Source organism: Amblyomma mixtum, chromosome 3, assembly GCF_055824585.1.
Source record: "Amblyomma mixtum isolate Tamu chromosome 3, ASM5582458v1, whole genome shotgun sequence".
NCBI classification, from domain to species: Eukaryota; Metazoa; Arthropoda; class Arachnida; order Ixodida; family Ixodidae; genus Amblyomma; species Amblyomma mixtum.
Window position 1 is genome coordinate 287453538 of NC_143014.1, and position 27872 is coordinate 287481409.

The 27872-nt window shown below is 46.3% G+C and overlaps 1 protein-coding gene across 1 annotated transcript; it reads right to left on the reverse strand.

Moving 5' to 3' along the window:
• Nucleotides 1-1235: 1235 nt before the first annotated feature.
• On the reverse strand, nt 1236-27872 carry LOC149355096 (uncharacterized). The gene is made up of 2 exons (XM_089576064.1): nt 27840-27872; nt 1236-1472 (listed from the first exon to the last, which is right to left on the reverse strand). The coding sequence occupies exons 1-2, from the start codon at nt 27870-27872 to the stop codon at nt 1236-1238; spliced, it is 270 nt and encodes an 89-aa protein (XP_089432190.1).

The following is a 27872-nucleotide window of genomic DNA, read 5'->3' on the forward strand; positions in this document are numbered from 1 at the left end:
CGCTGTGTAGGGCTCGAAATCATTACACCACTCGGCGCACAGTCACCCTTCATTCCTATAATCCCCCCCCCCCCGGCCTTCCAAACTAATGCCTAGTGGGATATTGGTCGAATAAACAAAAGTAGCTTGTGGTCAACGTCTTTGTGTTGGGCCTATAGTGCACGCGTGAGCAGCTCACAAAACACCTCGGACTAAGAGACTTGCCGGTGACAAATGGCAGCCGGCGGTCGCTGCAGTCCGTAGAGGTGCATAGAAAGACGGTAACGCTAAGCGTTGCGCCTACCCAAACATACATTTCGACGGCCGCATCTGGTAACCAGTTTTGTTTGCATGGTGCGCATCACGCCTGGTACACATAACGCCTTTCTCGAGTAGCCACGTTCTTGGTAAAGATGGGGGGGGGGGGGGGGGGGGGGACTGCATCTCAGAGACTGGGAGGCGCTCTTCGGTCACTGGCCCTGCAGGAAGTGCGAGGTTTATTTTGTGTCGCCACCTCGTTCGCTGTAACCGTGTTGTGCGGCCACACTTGTTCGTTGTATCTCATGGAATGCCGTAGCCCTAATACATATTTTGAAGGTTGCATCGCCTTCGTTCGTATTAAGCGAGCGTTCATTATAACTGCAGCCGTTAGGAGTGAGCTCGACTCTATACTGAGCTTGATTATCACACACACAAGAGAGCCTATACGACTTCCCTCGATTCTTGGGGCGAAGCTCCAAACGCTTTTGGAGCGTCCGCAAGTGCGATTAGTTACTGATCAGCAAGTAGTTTGGCTGAAAAATTGCTCACCATGGTGACTAGTAAGCGCAATGCCATCTCATGAAGCCCGCTTTGTGCGCCCTCTCATTGATTGATGTGCTCTCTCTTTCACAAGGCCTCGCCAATCAAAATAAATCTCACCAACATGCTCACACAAACTGTTTTAGCCTCTGGATCCTGGCAGTCCTTATGGTGAACCTAAAGTCCTTACAATGATGCAGTTGACTAAGTTGGTAAGCCATAGCAAGTAAATCGCGCAGAAAAGGAGACACGGACGAGGGGATTAAAAGCGTTGTGTCCCTGTTAGTCGTCCGGATCCCGTTTCCTGCTTTGTTTATTTGCTAAAGTCTTTTGTTTTTATGGCTTGCGCCTTTTTTGAAGAGGTCGTTTTTTTCTTGCGCCCTTTTGCTCTTGAGGCTTCGCGCTGTCTATTAAAACAAAACAACTTATCGGACAGTTTAGAGATTTATTTTCGTTCAGTAATGCTTCAGACCGAAGCCGTAGCCGCCGTAGCCGAGACCCAGACCATAGCCGCCGTAACCGAGGCCGTAGCCACCAAAGCCAAGACCGTATCCAACGTGTCCAAGGCCATAACCGTATCCGCCGTAGCCGAGTCCATAGCCAAGGCCGTAGCCGCCGTAACCGAGTCCGTAGCCTCCAAGGTAGCCAGCGCTGGCAACAGCCACAAGAAGGGCGAGGGTAGCGAGAATGGCCTGCAAATACCGCATCAAGTCGCAGCACTATGTCACTAAAGTTTTCTAGTATAGAAGCTATTCTAAGCTTTACGTCCTAGAATACGTGCACATTTAGCTGAGTGACACACCAGCATTTATACTTCGTCTTTTTAACCCGCTTTGTCGAGCCAGAGTGAAGGACCTAGCAATTTTCTCACTCCGCACAGGGATACGCAGCCAATCAAATTACTAGAACGCTTTTACTCGGTAATGGCTTATTGCTGTGCACGAATACAAAAGAAAAAAGTATATTTCATTTTTATGGCTTATCACCGTCGGATCTTGTGGTATAGAATAAATGTGAGAAGGAAAATCAGAAGGAAGCATTAGTAGTCCGCTCCGGTAATAAGTTAATGGATAAAGCTGCCCAACCTCCCCCGGCACAGGCCGGGAGCGGAGGAGTGGGAGGGAGGTTTCGTGCATGCAAATAGTTGGCTGGCTTCTCCTACATAACCCGTTTGCCAAATACTTTCGAACAAAGAAATATAATTGTCATCATCACCATCACGAAGTTCTCTGCCTGGGACAGAAATATCTTTCCATGTGTCTCTTCAAGCCCACAGTGACGGGATTTGAAGGCGCAGGCTCCTTTCCCAAGCACTGCAATCCTAGGAAGCCGAGCACCAGACCGGGGTATAGCTCGTACCTATTTTGAGAAAACCGGTGGGTGCCCGCGTGGCAGCGGCAGTCGAACCCACCACATCCCAAAGCCGAGGCGGGTGCTCTAGCACGAGGTTCACAAGTGGGCTTTACCGCACGAGGCTGATTTAGGGTTGCTTGACAGCGGAACCAATCAACGGCCCGTCAACACAACGGTTTGTTCGAAAATTCTTTTCCCAAGCGTCTCAGCCCAAAAGAGCCTAGCATCAGTCCGGGGGAAATCTTGTACCCATTAGAAAACCGGTGGGTACCCGGCGGCACTGGGGATCGAACTCAGCACCTCTCGAATGCGAGGTGAATGCTCCACCGCAAGACCATCATAGGTTTAAGAGCTTCTATAAACACTTTGCGCGGTGCCCTTGCTGCGTTGTACCAGGACGAACTAAGTGGTCGGAAACGGCAAGAGGCAAGAGCAGTAAGGTTTCGGCACGGTATTCATTACCCTGTGGTTTATGCCATCAATAACTTTTTTTTTCGAGGTGTACTAGCACAAGAAGAGCAAAAAATATGTGCGTAGAGCGTTACAATTTAGCCTTGAACAAGCACAGCGCTTGCTCCAAATATATCTTCCTTTTTGCGAAAACAAATATTGATCATATGGTACGGGCCTGACGTCCTTCCAGTTAGTAACCAGGAAGTCACGAGAAACTGAACACCTCATGCGTTTCAGCATTAGTCCAACTAGAGATTTGAACTCAACGTTTAACCTCACCTTTACTGCTTGTGTTAAGATCCAAGAGTTTTCACTTAGGCCTGTAATGTGTAAACGCAGGTGTGATAAGGAAAACGGAACTTCAGTGTATTTTTCTCAGCCAGGTACTGTCGCTCCTCATCCTAAAATGCAGCTAAATCTCTCAATTTGAGCTCAACATACATAAATCTTACCAAAGAGTAACGAATGTGATGTGATCGTCGCTATTGCTGCAGTATGCTTTCTTGAATATATAGACAGGTCGTAATGTCCAGCTGCCAGTTACTGCAAACAATAGTCGCAATTATGTGTAAAATCGACGAAAAATATAAAGATTTGTTGCAAAACACTGTACGTTAAGGCCACACATGCATCGACTCTTCTTTTATGGCTAAAATTGCCATTGCAATGCTGCTCATGTTTCGCACCTTACCCCGGCTTGCTGCAGAAAGTATTGACCTCAAAATTATCATAATTTCCACTGAACAGTCATACTTCGTTAAAATGAAAGCAGTATACTCGAACATCATCACAAATCCTTCATAAGAAACGCTGCATTTTCTCTATTCAGTTCGTTCAAAAAGGACCAACCTCCAATCATCTTTTAGCCTCACTGTTCTCTTCGAGTGCATTCCAGGAAGCCGAATAAGGCCTCAAAGGAAATCGAAACATTAAACAGCAGCTATATACAGTGTGATAGATTTGTTTTTGAAACATACAAGGGGCTCAGAATAAAATGTGGTGAACCATCAGACGCGAAACATTTGCGCGTTGGCCAACAGGCTAAAAAAACACTCGTTGTTGCACATACCGACCACTAATGTTGTGCACAGCAAGCTGTTGCCTTTGCGCTGATGAATTTCAGTCCTGAACATGCATCAGTACCCCAAGCTAAGTGCCTTTTCCTTGGCTTCAGCCGCCGCGGTGGCTCAGTAGTTATGGCGCTCGGCTACTGGCGCGAAAGACGCGCGTTCGATCCCGGGCGTGGCGGTCGCATTTCGATGGAGGCGAAACGGTAGAATGGTAGAAGCCCATCTACTGGGTGATGTCAGTGCACGTTAAGAACCCCAGGTGATCAAAATTATCTGGAGCCCTCCCACTACGGCGTCTCTCATATCCTTTATCGCTTTGGGACATTAAACCCTATAAAACAATGAAATCTTCCTCGGCTTCATTACATTCACGTCCAAAACCAAGTCATTTAGACACACTGCCGGTACTAGCACAAAGACCCCTGTCAGGACCCTTCGGAGCTTCTCAATCTGCCTGCCTCTCCACGATGATGTTGACATGTGCTGGCGTATTCTCACGTGCTGTTAAGCATGTGAGGAGACGGCAGCACAGGGTGACGAGTTTACCTTGCCTTCCGGCTGCTTTGCAGGTACTTACAACGGCCTTCATGTTGAATGAATAGAACGTCTCGGCTGGACTCAGGGCAGCTGTCGACTGTGTGCTCCGACGTCTCTGTGTCCCGTCTTATATATGCGAGCGGTCCGCAGAAACCTTGCGGCGGCGTTATCTGCATGCCCCACGCGCTGACTGCAGCGTGTCAGTTGCTTGTACGCCCCAAAGTCAAGCGGATTGGCTCCTTGAATTGGGCAGATCGCAGTTACGAGATCCGGCCGTGCACAGTATCTGCTCCATGCCGTGGGCAGAGGCATCGCCCTTTGAATGACAACGACGCGGGGAAAGCGAGGGAGCCTGTGATTAACTGCACTGATAAAGGTACTGCTAATCTTACGGGGGCTCCCTTTTTCTTCAGCGCAACCGCTTTGTGTCGGTGTTTGGGTTTGAGATATGCGTTTTTTTTTTCCTTGTGGCTCAGTTTTCACGCCAAAAGTTCAGGCCTGGCTAAACAACCTACAATTATCACTTCCTCCTCTTCTCCTCCCGATGAGCGTTCGCCACTAGAAAGCGCCCGTCCGAAAATTGGCACCTGATAAGGCTCCTTCCTGGCCGTAGTTTTTTTTTTGTGCGTTTTCTTTGCCACCTTTTGTTTTATGTTATTCTTGGTCACGGTTTAGTTTGAACTTTGCTTTCGCAATTGTCCGAAGCGAGCGTAGACCGATACATATGCACGCTGCCCGCCAGCACAACGAGTCCTTCTTCCAGTTTCTTTGTAGATACGCCCAAAGGAATTAGGTGCACGCTTAGAAGGTAAGGTTACCAACTGCTCTACTGCTGAAGCAGTTCGGACTGGCGCGCTTTTCTTTTCGCCGGTACAAAGTAAACTGCGGGCGGCTGAGAACGCGATTTCATAACCACGGTCTGGCGTTTGGTTGTCTAAGTAGGCGATCTGTATGCGGCATAGACAGCTCCACCGGTTTAGAGGCTCCAAAGTGATCTGCATATCGTCTCTTTTTTTTTTTTTTGAGTGGCCACTTCGAGTTAGCTCTCGCAACCGCTGTTTATGTTTGTTTTTTTAGCGCTCGTGTCGTAAATAATATTTCGATTTTGAGTCACTTCAATTTCCTTGTTTGCCCCTGCGGGGTTTTTTGACTTGCTCTTGGTTTTATGCACTGGACCGTAAGCAGACGCATGAATATTCCTGTTGCACCGGACGGAAGCGCATATCTCCGGTCTCAAATTTTACGGGGCACTCTTGCAAACAGCTGATGAAGATCAATCAAGAATGATTCAGCGGCCATTCTTGTGAGGTAACGCCCTAATGGGGCAATCCGGAGCCCCTTATTTTATTTTAGTATTTTTTTCCTGCTTGTAGGTTATGCTCCTTCGCCATCGCCAAGCCGCTCTCTCGTCTCTGACGCCGAAGCCGCTAACTCACATCGGTTGCCATGTGCGAGCCCTGACGTGACATATTGTTGCTACCAATTATGGGGACGCAAAATGATTAACTGAGAAGTGAACGGTTAGAAAATATGGTATTGGTATTTTTTCCTCCAACAGTTGCACCAATGACATACGACTCCTTGAAACTCTTGCAAGCAAAACGGGTCATGAATTCTTCATGACCATGCATCTTTTTTCTTTACTGAATATCATTTACACCTCTCCCTGCTAGTAGAAAGGCATTTGTCGTCAATAGAGCTGATTTGTTCCCACGGCCTTGCGTGAATGAGGCTTTCGTTTTGACATGTTGAGCGCACTAGCTAGCTAGCGCGGGCGCGTGATAGCTCAGTGGCTATGGCGCTCGGCCGCTGACCCGAAAGACGCGGGTTCGATCGCGGCGGTCGAATTTCGATGGAGGCGAAATTCTAGAGGCCCGTGTGCTGTGCGATGTCAGTGCACGTTAGAGAACCCCAGGTGGTCGAAATTTCCGGAGCCCTTCACTAAGGCGTCCCTCATAGCCTGAGTCGCTTCGGGACGTTAAAGCCCCCATACACCACACCAAACCAAAAACAGCGTAGGAGGGTGCAAGTAGCTGCTTTACACCCCATATCCTCCGCACCCCCGCCTCCAAAAAGAAAAGGAACTGCCGTACCGAACCGCAGTACATGACCTAGTACGCACCAAAACATGCATCACACGCAATATCTGTTGGCCACACTCGTCGCCACCATGCACAGTGTGGAGTAAGGTTTTCTTTTTCTCTACCATTATCTACTAAGTCCGTTTGCTTCGCAAGTATTATCGATATTTTTTGCTACACGGTGCATTTAGTGCTAAAAGTTTATCGGTTAAGTGTCATTATGCGGCTGTCATACTAATGGTGGTGTGCGAAGACTGGTTTAAGAGGAAAACATTTCGGGTAACCTGTTTCCGAATCTAAACACGGCAACATGATACGCAAAAAAATTAAGGCCAGTCATCAAATCATGCGCACAACATGATAAATGCGCCTTCTATTGACCTACAGATACTCCAATCCAGCCCCCCCCCCCTCCTGGTACCAATGAGATTTATCTCTCTTCGTACCCCTATCTCGCACACTGTTCCTTGTGTCTAGCCTGTCACTATTATAGCGCGCCATGCATTTATTATACGCTAGACGATCGAGCTGAGTCTCCCCCTGAGAATGGTGTTGAAGGACACGCAGCGCATGTGAGTCGCTGTCGTGTTTTCTGCTAGCCATCAGTGTGTATGCACAATTTGTCAAAAGTATATGGAAGGCGACTATGTCGAAGAAATTTTGTTTCTTTACATCCAAAGCATATTGCTTGAAATTTAATTGCGCAATGCGGTATCAGCCCAATTACACTTAGGCTGCATTCCGGGAAGCGTAAAAAGCCTGCCATAAAAATAAATTTTTAGCTAATATTCTATTTCACACATTTTTTTTTCTGTGCATGTGCTATGTGTTAGTGGCGTAGACCTGTAGTGACGGCGACGCCTTCCGCTTCTACAGTGAGCGCACGTTCATCTCTCGTGACGAAATACGAAACCGGCCTTATCATCTCGCCCCACCGTTTAACACAACCATCATTGTTCACGTATAGAGCACATCATGCGGGAGCGGCAGATCGTAATGTCACTTCAGCAGTTCACACTTATTGCCTCATTTTCAGACGAAGCATAAGATATAAAGTTAATTAATCGGCCTGGTTACTACCACAAGTAAAATTGACTGCAGCCGTCCTGCGATTGTATGCCCCCCTCGGTTTACTACATTGAAGCTCTTGAGGTTAGACAAATATTCGCACGTGGTGGCTTGCAGACTTTTTCCGCGTGCAATATATTTTAACTGCTCACATGCAGTCTCACAGAAAATAGCACAGAAGTATTTTAGACCAAAGAGGTCATACAGGAATGTTAGTTTTTTTTATGTTTTCTCCACTATAAAAGGAACCTACCTGAATGATCATTCTAGATGGTAGACAATATTACAATAAATTGCTAAAAAAAAGAAAACCTCATGCCACATGTCAGAGCTGAGAACTAAAGCTACTTCCCACGAGCCCGAGAGCAGAACCAACTCGGCTGCAGTTGCGGCTCTTCCGCCACAGTTGGGTTGCTTGCACCTTAACCTTAGTGTTCCCCAGCGTCGCACCCAACCAAAGCGGCAGACGCAGAGCGTCTTGCAGGGTATACCGCAAGTGCCACATAGAATGTGGTCGAAAGTGGAAGGCGGGTAATGTGCGAAAAGCCTTTTTTTTTTCAGAATAGGACTCAGTTTTTTATAAACGATCGATCAGTGAGTACACATATTTGACAAATATAGGAGGAGGTCCCAAGGCCAACGACTACACGGGGGATCTTTGTGCGACCTGTTGACGCTGTTAGTCAGCTTCCCTTCTTTTATATGAAGCACGGAATTTATCGAGAAAATAAAATTGTAGCCTCATGAAAAAAAAATGAAAAAGAGCAAGAAGAAGGAAAATAAATTCTTTCCCCAGCAAAGGAATACTACTCCCGCTCCGCACGCGTCTGTTGCTCCCTCCTTTAAAAACAGGAATGGCCAATGACTTTGGCCGATGTGATCTTCATGCTTATATAAATACAACACAACACTGATATCAAGCCAAAAGGTGCATACGCTCAAGCCCTACACTTGCGTTAGATAGGTTAGACAAGGATGAGATTTACAAAACATGTGCTCATTTAATCTTTCGTCAATCTAAAAAGGAAGAAGTTTGACCTATGTTCCGAAAAACAAGGAACGCGCCAGGCCAGTCTTCTTTCACAGACGGACACGCATCGCAACACGCACTGTGTACATCCATAGCTGCGCTTATCGCTCTTTCAGCGGACGGCTGCATTTTATTTTGACCCGGTCTCCCCTCGAGCTGCTTCCTAATCTTTTTGGCCTAGCGGTAAAAGCTGCGGAGACTGTTTTGCCTGCGTCGTTGTTTTTCGACAAAGTCCATTTTCAATAATCAAGCCGATAATCAGCATCCGTAATCTCTGTTGTTCCCATCCTTCTATAGTTTTCACGCAGCCAGTATAAAGCGTTATCTACATCTGGTAATGCAAGAGTGCTACCTTAGCCCTGCATTTCCTCGTACTTCTTTTCAGCGCTTAACTAAAGATCGCTTGCCAAAAAGTTTTAGTCATTTGGAGATACTGCTACTTGCCTTGCAGTCAAGTAACATGGCCTTCTTGGAATCTCCTCACAAACCACATGTTTCTTGTCCCCAGAATGAAATCATTATAAACAACGAGACATCACACAAGCATCAAACTTGCTACATCTCACTGGCAGCTGCTTCGTAAAAGGCACAGTGCTTTTTTCATGAATTGCGAGAAAGTTTTTGCAGGCTAGTTGGTGCATTACTAGAATTGGTTTTTAGCGCAGAAAGACAGCGTTCTGTCCTGTAAAGATCGATCCTTCCTGTGCTGTCTTTCGGCGCTATAAACCAATTCCAGTAACTTCTGTCATAGTCGAGGGAGTCGTTTATTGATTAATTTTGGCAGTTCCTTTAGCGCTCGTTTCAAAGCATACTAAATTGAAGAGTTGCGAATAGCGCTTGAGGAGAGTTGCAAATGGCAAGATACCTCTTTTCTTTTAGCTTATCTTTTTTTTTCTCTTTTTTTCTGCATTTGACGTAGAAACTGCAAGATCAGAAAAAAATGGAACGTGAAGTTTCTGACTTGTACGTCAGCATAAATGACTCTAATGAAAGTATTCAACAAACAAATCTGCATTTGGTAACTCCGAGGCAGCATACCTACCAAGATTATTGCGTGAGAGATATGACGATGTCATTTAATTTAAAGAATGCAGCGCGAAAAGACAAGGACAAACGAAGAAGTGGACAAGACTGGCGCTGACAGCGCCAGTCCTGTTCACTTCTTCGTTTGTCCTTGTCTTCTCACACTGCATTCTTTAGCCATGTTCACTGACCAACAAGCCCAAACAGCCACTTTAGTCATTTAATTGCCGGGGGGACTCTGGTTCGAGCGCTTCACCCCGTGACCTGCCCTTGTCCTTGATTAAAGTCATGTGATAGAATATTGGGGAACCCAATACCTGAAGATCTGTTAGACTTAAATATGATTTCTTTCGTTCCCGCTTAAACAGCTTAAACGCTGCGTTTTTTGCGTCCGTTAAAGCGCTGTTATAAGTTCAAGGGCAGGCAACTAAGTCAATATTTAGAGCATTTTGCAACGAAACTTTTAACCGCCACATACACTTGTTCTCGGCGCTGTGACAAAGCAATATTAAGCAAACCAGCATCACGGACTTCACTTTCCCCTTCAGTGAAGTCTCCCATCATCGAAGAATGAAAGAGCGCAACTAAAACGTGCTGGTTTATACTTTAACTGGCTACATCAGAGCATCAGAGTTCGGTGGCAAAGTTTTGTTTTCCGCGCCAAATAAACTGAGCAAGCTACTGGCTTCATTGAAACGCAGGAAATATAACAACAGCGCCACGGAAGAATGTGGGGTGCGCCACGGCACTCAGTACGTGCGGTGCGAGGTTAGCGAGGTATACCGGATCCCGTTCTCGTTTGCCCATTTCTACGTGGGCCAAACAGGCAAGTGCCTCAACGAACGCCTGTCAGAAAAATTCAGGGGGCACTTTGACTGTCTAAAGTGGGTAGAGGCGGAAGCGTTTTCCGCACCACCTTCGCTGTTTCTCTGGCACTAGTGGCGTCACATATAATTGAGTACTAATTACTAAGTGATGACAAATCACTAATTAATGGTTAATTACTGATTAATGCCTGAATACTAATTAACTGCTAATTCATGACGCTTAAGCTTCGCCTTTAAGAGTGGAACGCGACAGTGCGCTGTAGCGCTGCCAGGGAGTCCACGGAACCCCACCACCCGTTTCGGCGGATGCCTTACCCTTTGAACGCAACGCTTTTTGAGGAAAGGAAATGGCGCAGTAATTCTCTCTCATCTCGGTGGACACCTGAACCGCACCGTAGAGGAAGGGAGAAAGTGGGAGTGAAAGAAGATAGATAAAGAGGAGCCGTAATGAAGAAAATGAAAATTGTATTTGAGTAAAGGAAATTACGCAGTAACTGTCTCACAAAATTCAGGGGGGCACTTTTTTGACCTAAAGTGTGGTCACTGATGTGTGGTTAAGATGTTAAGCTTCGCACCTAATAGTGGAACGCGACAGCGTCTTGCAACGCTGCCAAGGAGTCCATAGAACGCCATCGCCCATTCGGTTCTACGCCTCGCTCGTCGGTAAATTGGTTTTTGAGGAAAGGAAATGTATCTGTCTCTCATTTGTCGGTGAACACCTAAACCTCGCCGGAAGGGAATGGAGGAGGATGAGAGTGAGTGAAGACACCGTATTCACTAGACGCGCCTTTGTTCATTCCAAACCATCGAGCTGGCATGGCGGAGTGGATAGCATGCTCGTCTCTCACGCCGTAGACCGGGGTTCGATTCCTGAGCTCGACCAATTTCTTAATCGGTTTTATTTATTTATATGGCCTGACCAGTAAAGCTAATTAGGCTAATTTGGTAATGAAGCAATTGACTAAGCTCAGTCCCCCTTACTTGGAGCATCACTATACGATCCCTTCAATTGGTTGCATGGTTACTAGCCAAAGTACAATTGGTCCTGTTTGAAATTCCCGCACTGTGACGTCACGACCGTTTCCACCAATTGAAAAGCGTGACATTTTCTGTCGACAACTGCTGCTTACAACGATGAGACATTAAAGGCTTCCGCCTTAAAATGAAAAAATCGTTGAGAGGCTCCGGTTCGTCGCTACTGGTCACACATTGTAAAACCTGTCAGTATTTCGACAACACTATTGTGCTGTATCACAACAAAGACCAACTTGTGCGGTAAATAGTAGAGGCATATCATATATTCCAAAAAGCTGACTTGTGTGTGAGGAGCACTTCCATAGCATTGACTAAGCGCGAGAAAGGACTTTTGGAACGAGACGGATGCCTCTAAGCGTTTACGATCAGCAAATGAGCAATCATTTTATTCCCTTTTTTTTTTATGAGGATGTAATGAGCTTGTTTTTCGGCGGTTAAATATTTAACTGTGTTTCTCCGATTAGACAGTTGTAAGTTCAACACTTGTACGTGTCTTTCCTTTCCCTGGTCCTTCGTTTTAGTTGCGTTGTTTCGTTCTTTGAAGATGCAATGCCAACTCGCTCGCTATGCTATGTTATCTCCAATTATGTGCGGCACCATGACATAAAATGTTCGGCCACCGGTTAACACAGCCTAAGGCACTGAAAGAAAGAAAACAATGTTCTTCACAATGTTCCAACTATAGAAGCGTGCAATCGTGTAGAAGCTATAGCTAGCTCCTGCGAATCGTGGGCCCCGTCTTTAAAGCCAGTTATGACTCAGAAGGCATTGTCGTAACCTTGCGCGACCGCCGTCATGGCTGGTCAGCACGCGGACGCCGCTAAGGGAAGAAGTGTTCCTTCCCTCTAACGGATTTCAGAGTTCGCGTAGCACTAAGTAAAGGACACAGGACCTACGTAGCGTCAAGAGCCCTGCATGCAAGCAAGTAGAAAAACAAGACAGGAGAAGCTTTTCCCTCAGTTTCGTTATACCGGAAGGGCAACTACTTCGTCTCACCAACTAAAATACCGTTTCGGTCCGTTGCTATCAGCGGGGAGCTATTGAAAAATGAGCGACAAATTTCTAGTACCATGTTAATGTGTTCCTTGCTACACATTACACAGTCATCGCAAGGTCAATAATTTATGTCTTCCAGCAATACTACCTCAAAAGAGACTCTATTAGCACCACACATGATTTCCTTACATCATTAGCCGCCATGCAACTGAAGTGACTTTTCTTGACGAACACCACATTGTACTGAAATGCCGGAAAATTGAGATGAGCTTTCAAAGGAACTTACCCGCGCCTTTAGAATCATTCTTTTCTAGGACCTCAATGCACATTTCACAAAATAGCCGGAATCTTTTTTTTATTTTTTTACTTTGCAGATGCGCCCATGACCCCTCTTATTTCAGTAGCGCGCCGAACGTAGCGCGCGAAGTTCCTCGCATCTGACTCGAGAACAAGTTCCTCGCAGAAGTGAAAGAAGGACGCAGGTGTTCGCCAATAAAGTGGAAAATATGCTTGGAGGCGCTAACACTCAGTGATGAACAGCTAATGAAGCACTGTTCGCTCAATCCCAGGCTTCGTACATACTCGATCTCAGCAGTTCCTTGCTGCACTACCAAAGCTGCGATGAGTGCAGAGGCGACACTGACGCAGCGGAATGCAGTGCCAGTATAAAATGGGCCTATGGGATAACGTACGCTAAAAAAATAGCTTCCTTCGTAGTGTACTATCGGGAGGGAAAGAAACGCGAACAACGCGGTGCCTACGCGCTCCATTGTTCGAATTTCTTTTCACCGCGCTTTTTCTGGGGGGGGGGTAAGAAAAATACATTTCAGTCGTTTTAGAATGCATCACGGACGACTATAGCGTCTTTTCGCTCTAACCGAAGTAAAAGCGTGCTAAAAAGAAACGCGAACAATAGAGCGCCTTGGCTCCGCTTTTTTCGCATTTCTTTCTATCGCCCCTGCACAACCCTGCGTAAAAGCGGAGAGACCACATGAGCTGACAGATCTGCGTGCCAGCGCTTTCTCACGGTGCAGCGCCTTTTTTCAAGATGTGCATAGGGTGTCTGACCAAATACAATAACCTGTCTGCCCCCACACTTCCGCCACGCACTCCTTTATATACAGAAAAATCGCAATAACCACCATTCCCGTACATGTACAATCGTATATGTTGGAAACGCTACTTTAAATCGAGCCTTACCGTACGCTCCCGTTACGTACGCTATTTACCAAGTTTCGCGTGCGTAGTTCTTGCGACTGCTCTTGCATACACTAAAAGATCGTTTCCAAAATGGCGGCGCCCTTCGAAGCAGAGCCCTCACTTGGTAACGGGTTCGTATGTTGTTGCCGCTGTTTTCAGAAGGTTCACTGGTAATAAACGGGGCAGCGCTGTTTCTCTTCGCCTCATGCCGCCGCGGTGGCTCAGTGGCTATGGTGCTCGGCTGCTGACCCAAAAGACGCGGGTTCGATCCCGGCCGCGGCGGCTAGAATTTCTTTGGAGGAGAAATTCTAGAGGCCCGTGTACTGTGCGATGTCAGTGCACGTTAAAGAACCCCAGGTGGTCGAAATTTCCGGAGCCCTTCACTACGGCGTCTCTCATAGCCTTAGTCGCTTTGGGACGTTAAACCCCACAAAACCACAAAACCAATCTTCGCCTCATCTCGCCTATAATAAAACGTATGAGCAATAAATTATTTTTATTTTTTTATTTAGAGCGACGATTGTGCCGCTTCCAGGCCTCTAGAGGAGCGTGGACATATTCACAGAAATGTAATAAGGGGGTAATTACTCATTGGCATCCACCCAAACGCAGTCACATGGTTAGAAAGAAAAGCTATACAGCTTTCTCAGGTTCTAGCAACCAGATAGTGTCTCTAAGCTGAGGTTATCGCTGCGTCTACGTCTGCATGCGCTGAACAATGTGTGAATCTGACATATAGCTTAACATGCTGCAAAATACTTGCGCTTAGCGTATGTAAGCGTGCATACGCTTGTGGTACGAAGAGAGCGTCTCTTTGAACTCTTCCAACCATATCTGTGTACGCCGCGAGCCGACGACCCACATACAACGAGGGAGAGGAACACGTTTAGCGCGCTCTGCTGATTGGCTCAAGAAGTCTCTAGCTTCCATACACCTGCAAGGATCTTATGAAATGCAGTATAATGCTTTATCAGCGATTGTAAGCACGTGCCTTCTTGGTGCACCATGAAGCTCCGAATAAGACTGCAAAAAGGAACGAAACCTGAAAGAACAATTAACAAACAAGTATTGAGCCTCCAGGCAAGAAAAAATAAAGAAGACAGCATCTATTTCGCGTATTTCTTCCGCACTTCTCTTTTTCAACTCCCTTTACACGATAGCCTGGTCCAACGAGCTGTCCATCTTCGTTCAACTCAGGAGTGTGTTTACAGTTTAAAATATTTAGAGCGATATGAACAATTAAGTGAGCTGAGAGAGCAGGACGGATAAGTGGCGGTATGAGGCTTGTAATATTACTGGAGCTTTGAACGCATACTACACTGCACATCAAGGCTCAATATGTCAGCGGCACAGCCAAAAACCCTGAAAGGCACTTCTGGACATCTTTTTTTTTTTTACTAGTAAAAGTTTAGCTGCTGCCACTATTTCTGCGCTTGAGTGAAATAGGAAAGAACTAGCGCCATATATGTCCTAAATAACGCGAATGAACTTGAAATGTTGCCATGAGCGACGAGCTTGGAGTATGAATGTCGGCGGTTCAAGTCTGCATGGCGGTGATGTTTACTTTCCTTCACTTATTTTTAGCTTTTAGTGCGAGAGCACTATTTCACCAGCAATGCTGAAAAAGGAGAGGTGTGTTTGAAGTCTCACAGTTACCTGCAGAAATAAAATAAGTATTGCCGCGACCTGATCTAGAACCCGCGGCGGAGCGAACAGACCTGCTTCGCTGGCCACTGCACGAAAGCACCGCGCTATCGTCGCAAACGATCTTGCCTCATGTTAAAATCAATGCCTCCTGCTTCTCTCTCGCGCTGGGCACTACAGGTCGCCGTCTTCATCAACTTCTATCTGTGCGCAGAAGTCACGAAAAGAAAGGAAACGCGCATAACTGGCTCCCTGGGTCAGAGGGCACCTCAATCGCGCTTTCAGCTACGTGACGGTAGTGAAAGAGAGATATGCGCTCCTTGCGTTCGCTTTGACAATGTTTTGGCAGAAACGCGGAACTGGCGCAAGAGGCCGCCGACGTTCATTGGGTTCATTGGTTTTGGCGTTGACAACATTGCAGACTCCGTTGATTGTGAGGAAAGGAAAGGTGCCCACTGGCTCGCAGGGCCAGTGGGCACCTCAATCGCGCTTTCATGTACGTGGCGGTGGTTTCGCATGAAAAAGCTAGCAATGCTAAACTGCCAACAATTTTTTTTTTCACTTTCTTCAACTTTCCTCGTCGTGTTATAGTCAGGAAAGCGTCCATTACGCCAGGATACGTCAAGATCCATTACGTCATTATAGTCACGAAAATATCCATTATGAATTAAGAACCACGGGGCCGGCAAATTCGTTTTTAAAGCCATTAGAAACGCATCAAGAAAAGTCACCATAAAAACTTAATCAGAGCAAATGGTCCCGCAGTCGAAGGAAATTTTAGTGTCTAGAAACTATCATTAGATTTTTTTTCCTAATTACGGACAATATCTAGCCGCTACTCGTCCAGGCATGGAGGAGTGGGAGTGTCCGGACAAGTTGTCATTCGTTAGTCCACCCTTTCCTCTTTATCTCTCTCTGCTTCCGCAGCGGGAAGGCGTCACAGCCGCTTTTGACATTGCAACTAAGACACAGTTTGTGGTCATTGGTGCGAGCGCCTAGATAAGATGGCCATCACAACCACGTGACCTCACCCATGCTTTCTAATTCCTACGCAGAAGTAAAGGAAGGGCATCTTTTTTTCGTTTCGCGGGGTACCCACCGGCAATGCAATGGGTATAAGCCTTTCCCTGGCCTGGTTCCCGGCTTATCTGGGAATCGTTTCTGTCCGGAGGCAAGCCAGTTTGCTCCTTTCGATCCGTGCCGCGTGTCTGACTGGCGAAAACGCCGAACGGCGTCGCAATAGCAGCAAGCAGTGCCGCAGCACGTGGTATACGCCTTTTTTTGCTCCCAGCAGTGTGTCCCCTTTACCATGAAATAGGCGCTCTATGCCGTGACTTTTCTTCTGCTTTTTCTTCAAATGCTGATATGCGTTCTATATGGTTTGCACCCTGCGATTTCGCCAACCCCCTGTTACATCTGCATTCTGGAGGTCAGAAAGAAACTCTCATGCATAAGCAATCAATAGCAACCGTGTCCTTATAAGTGTCCGCTGCCTACGTGGCCGCGAGTAGAGCACACTCCTTACAAGGCCACGTAGGTGTAGAGGTCGGTTATCCATACTATCAAGGTGATCTTGGAAGAAGAGAAAGATGGAGCAGAGGAAGTAGATGACCAAGAGAACATATCCTCCTAAAATAAGTAGGTTTCTGTGGGAGCTCCCGTAAAAAGTATAACAATAGCAAAGGAAAGGCCCGGAGATCCGTAGTGCACACGGTTTTCTTTCGAAGCGAAAAGCTTCACTACCCGCACCACAGCCGCGCTTCGCGTGAGCAGTCGGAGCTAAGATTTGCCACAGCTGCGCATGCGCGAAACCGCGGCGCAGGTGGCCGCAGTCGCCGCCGCGCCGACCCCGCCGCCTGACCTTTCGGCGCAGCCGCGCTCTACTGCGCATGTGCGCCGCCTCCTCACCACCGTTTGACCTTTCGTTGCAGCCGCGTGTTTACCACAGTTACTACGCATGCGCAAGAAGGGCTATATAACGCGCTTGCCTATACCGTTATCGTGGTGCTCCCAGTGCATTCTGCGCGAACTGCATGCGACAAACATGACGTCAAACAAAGCATAACTGCAGCTTTTCGCTTGTATATCTAGGCTTAACCAGAGCTAAGCCACTGCCAATTTTTTTTCATTTCAGAGGAAGATGTAGAAGAAGAAACTTTGAATACAGATTAACGACGGTGGGATGAAGAGGAAAAGAGAAAGCAGAAAAGCAGGCGATAAGCAACTGCAGTCGGTGAGAACGCATTTATACAGCAATTGGACTTGTCGTTTCGCGGGCCTATCTAGTTTTCTGTTTGTTTTTTTTTACGAAAGGCACCCGTAAACATGCAGCCATGTATTTAGACTGCATACGATGGAAGAATAAAAAAACGCAGGCTATTCTTAAGGATATTCAGGCACTAGGAAAACAGCTTTGATTCTCACATGTACACGTCTTCCACATTTCGTGGTGATGCGGAGCGACACCGAACCACTTACACACGCAGTACATGTAATTTGAGCGGTGGGAGGCGATGCTGACTAGAGATTGTATCGAGGACAAAGAGCCCTCAAAAAACAGGTCCGTCTGAGAGCACAAGCCAGTGGAGACCTGGAATGAGGACCCCACCCGCAAGCCTCCAGAAAAATTCCCCTGATTTTGATCATTGAGGTTTCTCTACCTACCTACCGCGGATTAGTCGAATATGAACGACCTAAGTAGCTGCAAGTTCGGGTGAAAGTGCTGCAAGTAATGCCAAAAAAGTGACCGGGAATTTGCACGCCTCTGCAGAGTGCAAAGCGCCGTTGTTTCCAGTTTGGACCAATGACGTTTCAAACTGCGTTCCTGGTAATAAGCTAGTCTCCACTCTCTCCTGCAAGGTTGGCACGACACAAGCAAGGCAAGGAGTACATTTTAAATCCACAGGCTTTAGCAGATGGGTTTTAAAATCACCGACCGCAATGTCTTTGCGCATCGGATAAGTTATTTTTTCTTTTATAAGCACTCCACGGCAGCCGGTTTGGCACCATGTCTTGGAAGGAATCTTTTGTTTCCATGATTTTTTGTTTGACTCTTTCCTTGTCGTCAACCGAACCTTGTCTTCACTCACGGCCACTGGTGTTCATAAGTATTTGGGCGCCTGAATACTATAGCGCTCTGCTGCTTCGTTAGCTATTCCCCGTGGCTGTAATTTTCTTACACTGCGCGTAAACGTTTTCGCTTTGGAAATTCAAATGTGCACCAGTTTTCTACCGTCAAAACTCCCGCGTGTTTTAATACTGGACATCAGTCATAATTCACGTCCTTATTAATTTTCTCTCTTTTCAATTCATTCAAAGTAGCGGTAGGTGGTGGAAGGACTGCTCCTCATGATTCCGTCCCTTCCGATGGGACGGTGGCGGCATTTGGCAGTCTCATGCATGACTGCCGGTTTTCTCGGCAGCCATCTTCAACCATACGCTAGGATTCGGGGCAAAGTAAGCAGAAAGTCTGGTTGCGGGTTCTTGGGAACATTTAGATCCTCATGTAACTGTAGCGAAAAAAAAATGAACATTTATGGGTCGCGTCCCACACCGACCTTATTTGCGCTGTCTATCTTTGCCATGCCTATACCACAATCACGGCCGCTAGATGCAAAGCGCAAAGCGAGCCACAATAAACGAACGCTTAGCTTTAGTTTTATTCCACCGCGAACAGAGTGCGCGCAGTTGCTGTTTATCATTGTTTTCGACAGTATTAACAGCAGCGCTATCGTTACCCTCGATGCCGCGGATTATTATTCGGCACATCTTCCTTTCACCTAATATACGGATATTTATGTAGCACCAATTTGCTGTGTATGCGTTTTTCTTATTGAAAGGATCATAAAAGAAAGTTCATGTCTGCAAAAACACGTGGCATGCCTCCTGCTGGAATATTATAGCACTTTTGTGTATCAGCTTTCCGAATAGGCAGGAACGCTGTCATTAGCACGGAGAAAAGAAAAAATTAGAGTGCTTTCGTTGGCTACGCATAAGAAACGAGTTTTCTTTCAGATGGTGTACTAAACAACGGCAGCCCAACTGCAACAAAGTGTCTTTGCTGCTTTTGTGTCATTGTTCTCATTTAATTCGCACCTAAAACTCCAAGAAACGCCCGTACTTTCCAAAACGTTATGTCCAACATTCTCAGAGAAAAATACTGAAAACTGAAAAATTGTAAGATACTTTTATGTAAATATTGAAGGTAATGGTCCATTCTTCTGATATGTAGCAAAATATTTCTTCCATCAAATCGCATCGAACAGTTGAGACAGCCATAGAAACCCATTTGGGAACGCTTGTGACGATAGCGAAAACGTTAACAGAGAAAAATGCGACTGTCATCAGGTGATCTGCGGATATAGTGGTTGTTATAGTGAAATCTTACGTCATATGAAAAAATTCCGTTCATAAACGGTTTAACGCTCAAAAATGATTTTGTAATCGTGGGTTTAAGATTCATTTCTTTTTTAGTTTCTTTCTTTCTTTCTCTCTTTCTTCCTTTCTTCCTTTCTTTCTCTCTTTCTTTCTTTCTTTCTTTCTTCGTTCTCTTATTTCTTCTTTCTTTATTTCCTCCTTCCTTATTTCATTCTTTCGTGCTTTCTTTCTTCTCCCCTATGTTGCTTTCTCTATTTCTTTCCTTCTTTTGTTCCTTCGTTCTTCACTTTTTTGTTTTCCTTTTTTCTTCTTCCTTTCCTTCGTTCTTTCTTCCTTCCTTTCTTCCTTCCTTCCTTGCTTCCTTCCTTCCCTCCTTCCTTTCTTCCTCCCTTCCTTTCTTTCTTTCTTTCTTTCTTTCTTCCTTTCTTTCTTCCTTTCTTTCTTTCTTTCTTTCTTCCTTTCTTTCTTCCTTTCTTTCTTCCTTTCTTTCTTTCTTTCTTTGTTTTATATTAATGCTTCTTTTAAATATTCGATGCTGATGCGCATCTTTCTGGCCGTAAAACGAGAACATTCAAGGAGCAATCTCTGAAATACAGAGCAGAACTTTGCTCTATCCGCAAATCGTAGAAGCCTTTAGCTACTAAACGCCATCTAGTTCGACTAAAGTGTTATCAGCTGTATATAACGCCAACAGTTTTAATTCCTCACCTTCATATCTACCCATCAAATATATTGGGGCTACAGTTGTCACTTTTCTCTTCAGATAAGCTACCGGGTGTGCTATCCGGGTGTGCTAGCGGGTGTGCTAGCGGGTGTGCTATCCATCATAACTGCAGCCATTGCCTGCCTTGTAAGAAAACATTTTACTTCGGAGCTCACTTGCACTTTGTCGCTTCCAGACGTGCTGCTTGGAAGTACGATATCATGCACTGCGGTTTCTTTTTTTTTTTTTTACTCTGCATTCAAAACTGTTACTTTTTAACCCACGACATTTTTATTGAGAACCTAATCATTAAAACGCAAACTACGGCTTCAGAGAGAACGCAAACTGCACTCAGTTTGTGTTAACGCAGCCTGGTACCGCGGGACAACCAAGGGTGTTTCAAGCTTTGAAAATAGTTAAGCATACCAGGCTAGGGGCTGCCATGACCTGGGCTCGATGGAGAGCATCTTTCCGGCGGATATATAGGGAAAATCAATCAATCAATCAATAAAATTCATAAAGCTGGAGCACACCTCACGACCAATGGCCCAAAAAACTTTAGACGGATTTTTAAAACTCCATCTGCGTACACTACTACCTAATTACCGTCGAACTTCTTCGGATAAACTGATTTGGGAAAAGCGCATTCGGCCCAAGCGCTCCTCCCATTCGTTCAGTCGAAATAAAAAATAGCCACTGGCAGAAGACGCTCGGCTATCTAGACTTGAGACAACAGCCGCCATCTGCCGGTAAACTTTAAAGGCTCTGCCTTGTGCCGCTGTCCATGGAATTCTAGTTCTCCGGCAGGCGGCAACACAATACTCTCGAGGCTAGCGGGCGCACATCTAGGCACCCTACTTGAGACCGCTAAGGCGCCTTTTATATGCTCGACCTTCGAAAAGAGCTTACTCGTAGTACTTCCTTAGAAAAAAAAAGAAAAGAAACACTCACACACATATGATCACACTGTACGCACCTCTGGAAGAAACAAAGCGTGGAATACTACGTGAGCTAATTTGTATGCAAGATATTTCAGTGTGAACACGCCACCCGTACGCATGTAGACGTTTCAGTCAAGCCTTCGTAAGCAGAAATCATGATAGAAAAACTCAAGAGAAGTCACATCGTTCTTTCCTGTTGCATGGGAAAACTGTAAACCAATGCTCCTCACTGATTTCATTTGTCTCGTTTACTCATCCTCCCCCTCCTCCGGGCATGCTCCTTGGCAAAATATATTTATTTATTTATTTTACTCTCAGGATAGAGTGCATTACAGAGGGGAACGGCAATTCACAGCAATATAGAAGATAAAAAAAGGTAAGGGGGCCAAGTACTGATCTTTCAGGATACCCAGAACCAAGTGGTACCGCAGATGTATTAGCGTCATTAATGCTGACAAATTCAACACCACAAGAAGGAAATCCACGGATCCAGTTAAGATTTGCAGGGTCAATGTTCAGCATGCTTAATTTATGTAATATCAGCAAGTTATTAACTTTATCGAATGTTTTAGCACAGTCAAGAAATATGCAGTCAGATGAAAAGGGGTCCAAATAGAAGTGCAAGTCGTAAGTGAAGGAAAGTAGTTGAATGTCACCAGAGAAAAACTTTCAGAAGTCAGGCTCTGTTAGAGAGAAGAAATTGTTATCCTCCAGAAAATTAACAAGATGTGTAAATATATGTACCATCATTTTGCATGCTATTGATCTCAAAGATATGGGTGAATGGATAGATGGATTCTGTTTATCTTCGGCTTTATGTACTGGTATGACCACAGTAGTTTTCCTGTCTTCAGTAGTACACTTTGTTGATACGATTGTGAGAATATGCACTTCATGATAGTCGAATAAAAAAAGTGTTTGTGCGGCAGTGACTCAAGTGAACTATGTGTTGGTGATCAAAGAGTGACGAACGATAGGTTGGCGCTGATATAAAGTGGCTGACAGGACGAGTTTGTTTATTCTACTTTTTATTCTACTTTGCATCGCGCTTTTTTTCGCTCAAGTGTACTTCTCCGTTCCTGTCGTGAAGCGTGCGGCTGGAAACAGCGACATCGCTCTCGGCGACTCCCCGTCGCCCCTTGTGAATGTGCCAATCTGTAGCGGAAGATATGCTGCCCCCTGACCCCATTGCTCAGTCTCCCTGGAAAAATTTCGGGGGAGGGGTGGTCTCGAGCCTGCCAGTCCCCCGCAGTCGGCCCAAAGAAATGGTCCCAAAGAAATACCATACGTATCGCTTTTGTGTAGACCACCGTCAACTGAATGAGGTTACTAGAAAAGATGCGTGCTCTCTACCATTCATCTTTTCCCCAGTGTCCAACTTTCGCGGAATGAAGTACTTTACAACGCCTGATGCCAATCTCGGATACTTGCAGGTTGAGGTGGACAAAGTCAACAAGGAGGAAACTGCTTTCGCTTGTCAGAGGGCTTTTCCATTTGAAGAGAATGTCTTCTTAATTGGTTGGAGCAACTGCTAGTTATCTGTGTTTAATGGACCGAGTTCTTGGAAATGAGTAGGAGTACCAGGCGCTCGCATACCTAAATGACATTGTGGTGTACTCAAAAACGTTCGAACAACACCTGTACCACTTGAATACCTAAAGAAGCTAAGAACTCAACGAGCTACTTTGAACCCGAAGAAGCTGCAGATCGCAACAACCAGAATAACACTATTAATGTCCATGGTCGACAAGGCACCTCCTGCCGTACGAGGATGAGCTCATGGCTTTGCTAAAGTATCTCTCGCCAATGATCCTTGCCGGTCTTACACGCTTTCTGGAATGCCAAAGTTTTATCGCTAATTCATCTCAGACAGCACAGTGCTGCATGAGCTTGGAGTTTGTCACATCTGCATTGGAACGACGCCTACTACTGCTCCAAAGTTCAATCCATTGGCGCTCGGAACAAAAGCGAGTCATTGACTGCTATTTCGAATGTATAAGGTTTATGTTTTATGGGGGTAAACGTCCCACGGGTGTGATGTGTGCCATACATAATTAGTTTTAGTCCTTTTCTTCTAGCTAAAGTGACCATATGAATAGCGACCCCCCCCCCCCCCCCCCTAAAAATAGCAGACATTGTATCCATGGTTACAGAGCACCATTGGCGCAGTTCTGTTAGGCGTGTTGGCTGTGGTCAAGTGCGAGTGGTTGAATAACGTTCCAAAATGTGCCAGAAAGGTAGAGTTTTCACAGCTTTGCTTCGAAAGCTTCTTTTCACGAAACTTCCCATTGGCAATCACATGGCATCAAATGTACCTGTAGCCATGCGCTTCGCTGTTTTTCGTTAGTTTAAACAACGGCTTAATCAGCCAGAGTCAGAAGAAAAAACTGCATGTAAATAAAAGACGATCTTCTTTCTTACGCTGCAGCCGTGTGAGCTGCTAACGTATTTCATATTTCGATGCAAAATAGTGAGAAACACATGTGCATTCACCAATCGCACGCACAGAATTGCCAATCTGCATACTTGATGAATAAAACGCGGGAACATGTGCAGCCTCGGTCAGATTTCTTGAGACCACATATTTTGCCGTTCAGCCATTTAGTGGGGCTGATGCCAGCTGTGAAGCTCTACGTTTGAGTAGGGTGAGTTGAACCCTCGTCCACACCTTTCATCCTTATCGAGAAACAACCATGAGGCCTGAAGAGTTTTGACCGAGGCTGTACGTCTTCAGTCAGGGGGTTTATTCAATGTGGAGTAACTTTCTCGTCGATGTTCGGCCTAGTACGGTATGTGTGGGACAATATCTTTTAAATTCTGCGCTTCGGGTAGGCGCATGCAGGCTCCCGTCGAGCGAACTTCATAAACTGCTAGAGAGGTGGTCTCTCACCTGTGTAATCAGCGAAGCTTCAGGGCGTCATCATCGTTTCCAGAAGGAATGCATGGTGGCCCCTGAGCTGCTACTGATGGTCACGGAACAGCACTGTCAGTACACAGCCTGTAGCATGTTGCCGAGTACGAAGACGGTGTCCAGGAGCACTGCCCGCCCAGCCACGTCGTGCTGGTATACCCAGTATCCATATCGACTCAGGTGGGACTGAAGACGAACAGCATCTGCCCCATCCCGTGGACACTGTAGTGTTAGCCTCCGAGAACTGGCGACCATGAACCAATCGCAGGAAGGCTGCACAGAGGTTCCTTGCTATTGCAAACTCTGAGATAAAGCAGCAGAAAGCCAGGAGGGCGAATATGAAATTGAATATTGTAACGAACACTGGGCACAGAAGCACTGACACAGCCCAGGAGAATGTGTGCTCTGACCAGATGGCTGTCGCACAAACACGCTCTTCCTACTCGTCGTCTGCTTGCCCAGAACCACGCGACAAGATTCCGCGATTGACTGTTCAGCATTGCAGACGGTCCTCGGAAAGTGGCGCTTTAACGGATGCTTCTGAATACAGAAATGGCAAGCCAAAAATATTGACCCTATTAGCGTATTTTCTTCTAGGCTCAAGCATCGTACGCAGTCTTTTCTTTTCCCCCCTCAGTACCAAGCATATTGCGCTCAGTCGTTATTTGTCTATTAGGAGTTTGTTTTTAGTTGTTTTCTCCGGAAGCGTTTTAACAATGGACCGAGATATTTCAAACATGCCATAAAGAAACACTAACAGTTCCAATGGATTTAGTTACGGCTTTAAGAAATTTTTTTTTCTGCTTCCTCTCAGATCTATCGTTTAAACAGCACTTTTTTTAAGTGAGCATTTTACTTCATGTTGGCCCAGAGCGTTTGCACAGTAGTCCAGCTGCTCCTCCTAAGGTTATAGGTTAGACGCTCGGCCACGGTAGCTGCGCTTAGGTGTAAATGAGTCCTGGGATTCCAGTGAACCTTAAATAAACCTCGGTAATGGAGACTGATGCTGAAATCACTATCTCCAATACAGTGGGCCTCATTGCCCACAGTGCTAGATTAAAATACAGAAATTATTAAATAGATATACGAATCAGTCAGTGCCACAATCAGCCGGTCACTTCATATGTGGCATTACGATAGGCTCCTCCCTAATGCTATTGGTCTGACCTCTACTGTATTCATTAAAATTTATCTCCTCCCTCCTCCATTGCTATTTGATTTGAAGAATTAATGGCCCTGCTTGAAATATAGGAACCAGCGTCGCTCAAGAGAAAGAACGAAGTGAAATATATTTTTTTATTTGGCGGAGTAAGCACTTTAGCACACGCCGAGCGTCATTTCTTGGTTGGGTAACCACTCCTGAACATCAGAACATACAAAATCTCAAGAACAAGAAAGGAGAGAACTCACCTCACTCTACTAAATGCCAGGCGTCAGGACCGTGAACACCGTAACTGTGCGCAGGTGACACCTGCAAGCGAATTAGTGCAAGGCATTAGTGAACGGTGGAGCAAGAAGATATCGCAGTTCCCAATTCATAAACAGTCAAGAAATCATCTTACAAAAGTTTAGCCACGTGGAAATATTTCTCTGACCATGCGATCGACCTCCACTGCTGGAGATCACCAACCTACAGTCCGCGTCACAATAAAGCTGATTTTAATCGGCAAGTCGTCACTGCAGTAAAGCAGTTGGCATTGAAATGTTAGACTGGTGCCTGGTCAGTCTCAAAGGAGCGAAACACCACCTTGGAACCATACACTGTACGGATTGCTTTCCTGGTACAGTCACTTGCGCATCTAGCATTCCCAGTCTCAACTTGTGACGTCATGACTTTGTGCTAAACGAGGGCTGCCAATCATCAATGCCCATCGACGGCGGGAACCACAAATAACAAAAAAGAAATAAACGCATAACGAACGATATCGTTGCAAAATACGGCTCTCGATCTTGCTGTGAGTACTCCACTGCATTCTGGCACAATGAAGACAATAAAGTTTCCTATGATGCTGTACGCTCACATAGGCGGGAACGCTCGCGTAACAAAAGAAGCCTATATGTTAGTGCACTGAAAGGCAAGCAGAATGGCACGACTGTTGTAGTTTGTGTACGAGAGAGGCCTCTTGAATAAGGCAGCATCATTGTTATCGTGAGAAATTGCGAAAATCATCGTGGTCTAGAGGCCCGTCTAGTGTGCGATGTCAGTGCACGTTAACGAACCCCAAGTGGCCAAAATTTCTGAAGCGTTCCACTACGGAGTCCCTCATAACCAGAGTCGTTTAGCGTCGTTAAACCCCCATAAAGTATAAACCACAAATCAGCGTGAAGCATAGATATTGAGGAGGGGTGCTTTCTTTTCTCGTACGCACCGCTAGAACTTATTAACTAGAACTGCTGGGTACAAAGTCATTGCTGTAGAGGCCGCGTGCTGATGGGTAACAGCGGCCTTGGGGAATGTGAAAGTCCTATCCATCACAGTTCACTTGCTGTATGAGGCATCGGTCCTAATTTAATCCTCCAAGCTCCTACGCCCCATTTCACTGCCCCTGGAAACAAATTGTGGTTGGCGGGACGATTGAGCTAAGTCCAAACACCGACAGCTTATCTCGGCAGGTGTAACTGCTTCCACATCAAGATAAAGGGACTCGGCAGCGACTCAGACGCGGGAATCGCCTCTGAGCAGCATCGAAAACACATTTGAAGGCTAGCACCTTCTTGGGGGGTCCTCGGAGAGCATCTTCTGATTTTCATGATAGGATATAAAGAACAGAACCGAATTTTTGCATTACAGTTGCGCAGCGGATACGCGTCAAGAAACCTTCCTCTTATCTCTGTGGGCTTGCAGACGATAGAGGTTGACGGGTGACAAGACTTCAGCATAAAGCTGCCTTGCTGCCCACAGCCAGGAGCCCGCGAAACCCACGGAAAACGCCTGTTGAGAACAGTGTCCGAAGCCTCGAGTCCGCGTACAACCTGCGTAACACAAAAGTCTAACTCAAGCTCGATATTCTAATATTCTACCGGCAATTCTCAGTGAACGAAACCATTCTTTCTCCACATCTTTTTTACTGAGTTAGCAAGATGGCCCTCTTTCGGCGAAAAATGCGTCCCATGCGTGCTTGCGCTCCCATGCGTGCTTGCGCGCGCGCGCGCGCGCGCGCGTGTGTGTGTGTGTGTGTGTGTGTGTGTGTGTGTGTGTGTGTGTGTGTGTGTGTGTGTGTGTGTGTGTGTGTGTGTGTGTGTGTGTGTGTGTGTGTGCGCGTGCGTGTGTGTGTGCGTGTGCGCGTGTGCGTGCGTGCGTGCGTGCGTGCGCGTGCGTGTGCGCGTGCGTGCGTGCGTGTGTGAGTGGGTTGTGGGTGTTACAGTTGTGAATTGAAGTTTCGTCGTGCGATACGTGGATTCGAGCTGCCGTCGCTGTGAGCAATCGTCGAGAGACTCGGCCTCACCCTGTCTGATAGCGTTCAGAGCTTTGCGCATGGCTGTCCATAGTCCGTGACTTGCACATCTCGTTCCGGTAGCCGGAAGCCCCCTTGCTCCAGTTCAGCATGCAGCATGCAGTGGTCGCTTCCTAATGCCTCGAGAGTGTTATATCATGACCCGTCAGTGTTCCCTTGGTAAGCGTGAGCTACGGTGCAGTGTCATGCGTGATGCTCGTGCCGATGCGTGTCGGGGAGTTGCCCGTTCTCAGCGTAGTGTATCCCTCCTCACCTGGGCCTCGACTAACTAAAGGGTCGCGGAAAGAGTTCTCGGGCAAAGAGTTCTCGAGTGAGGAGGGTCAGAAAGCCTCAGGTGACTGGCTGCCCAACTCACTTCTGCCGTGTTGGCAGCGACGTTGTTGGCCAT

Coding starts and splice junctions, on each gene's coding strand:
- LOC149355096 (XM_089576064.1), bottom strand. CDS start 27,872: ATGGCCAACAACGTCGCTGCCAACACGGCAGAA. Junction 1,473..27,839: donor TCGCTGCCAACACGGCAGAA/GTGAGTTGGGCA, acceptor CGGTATTTGCAG/GCCATTCTCGCTACCCTCGC.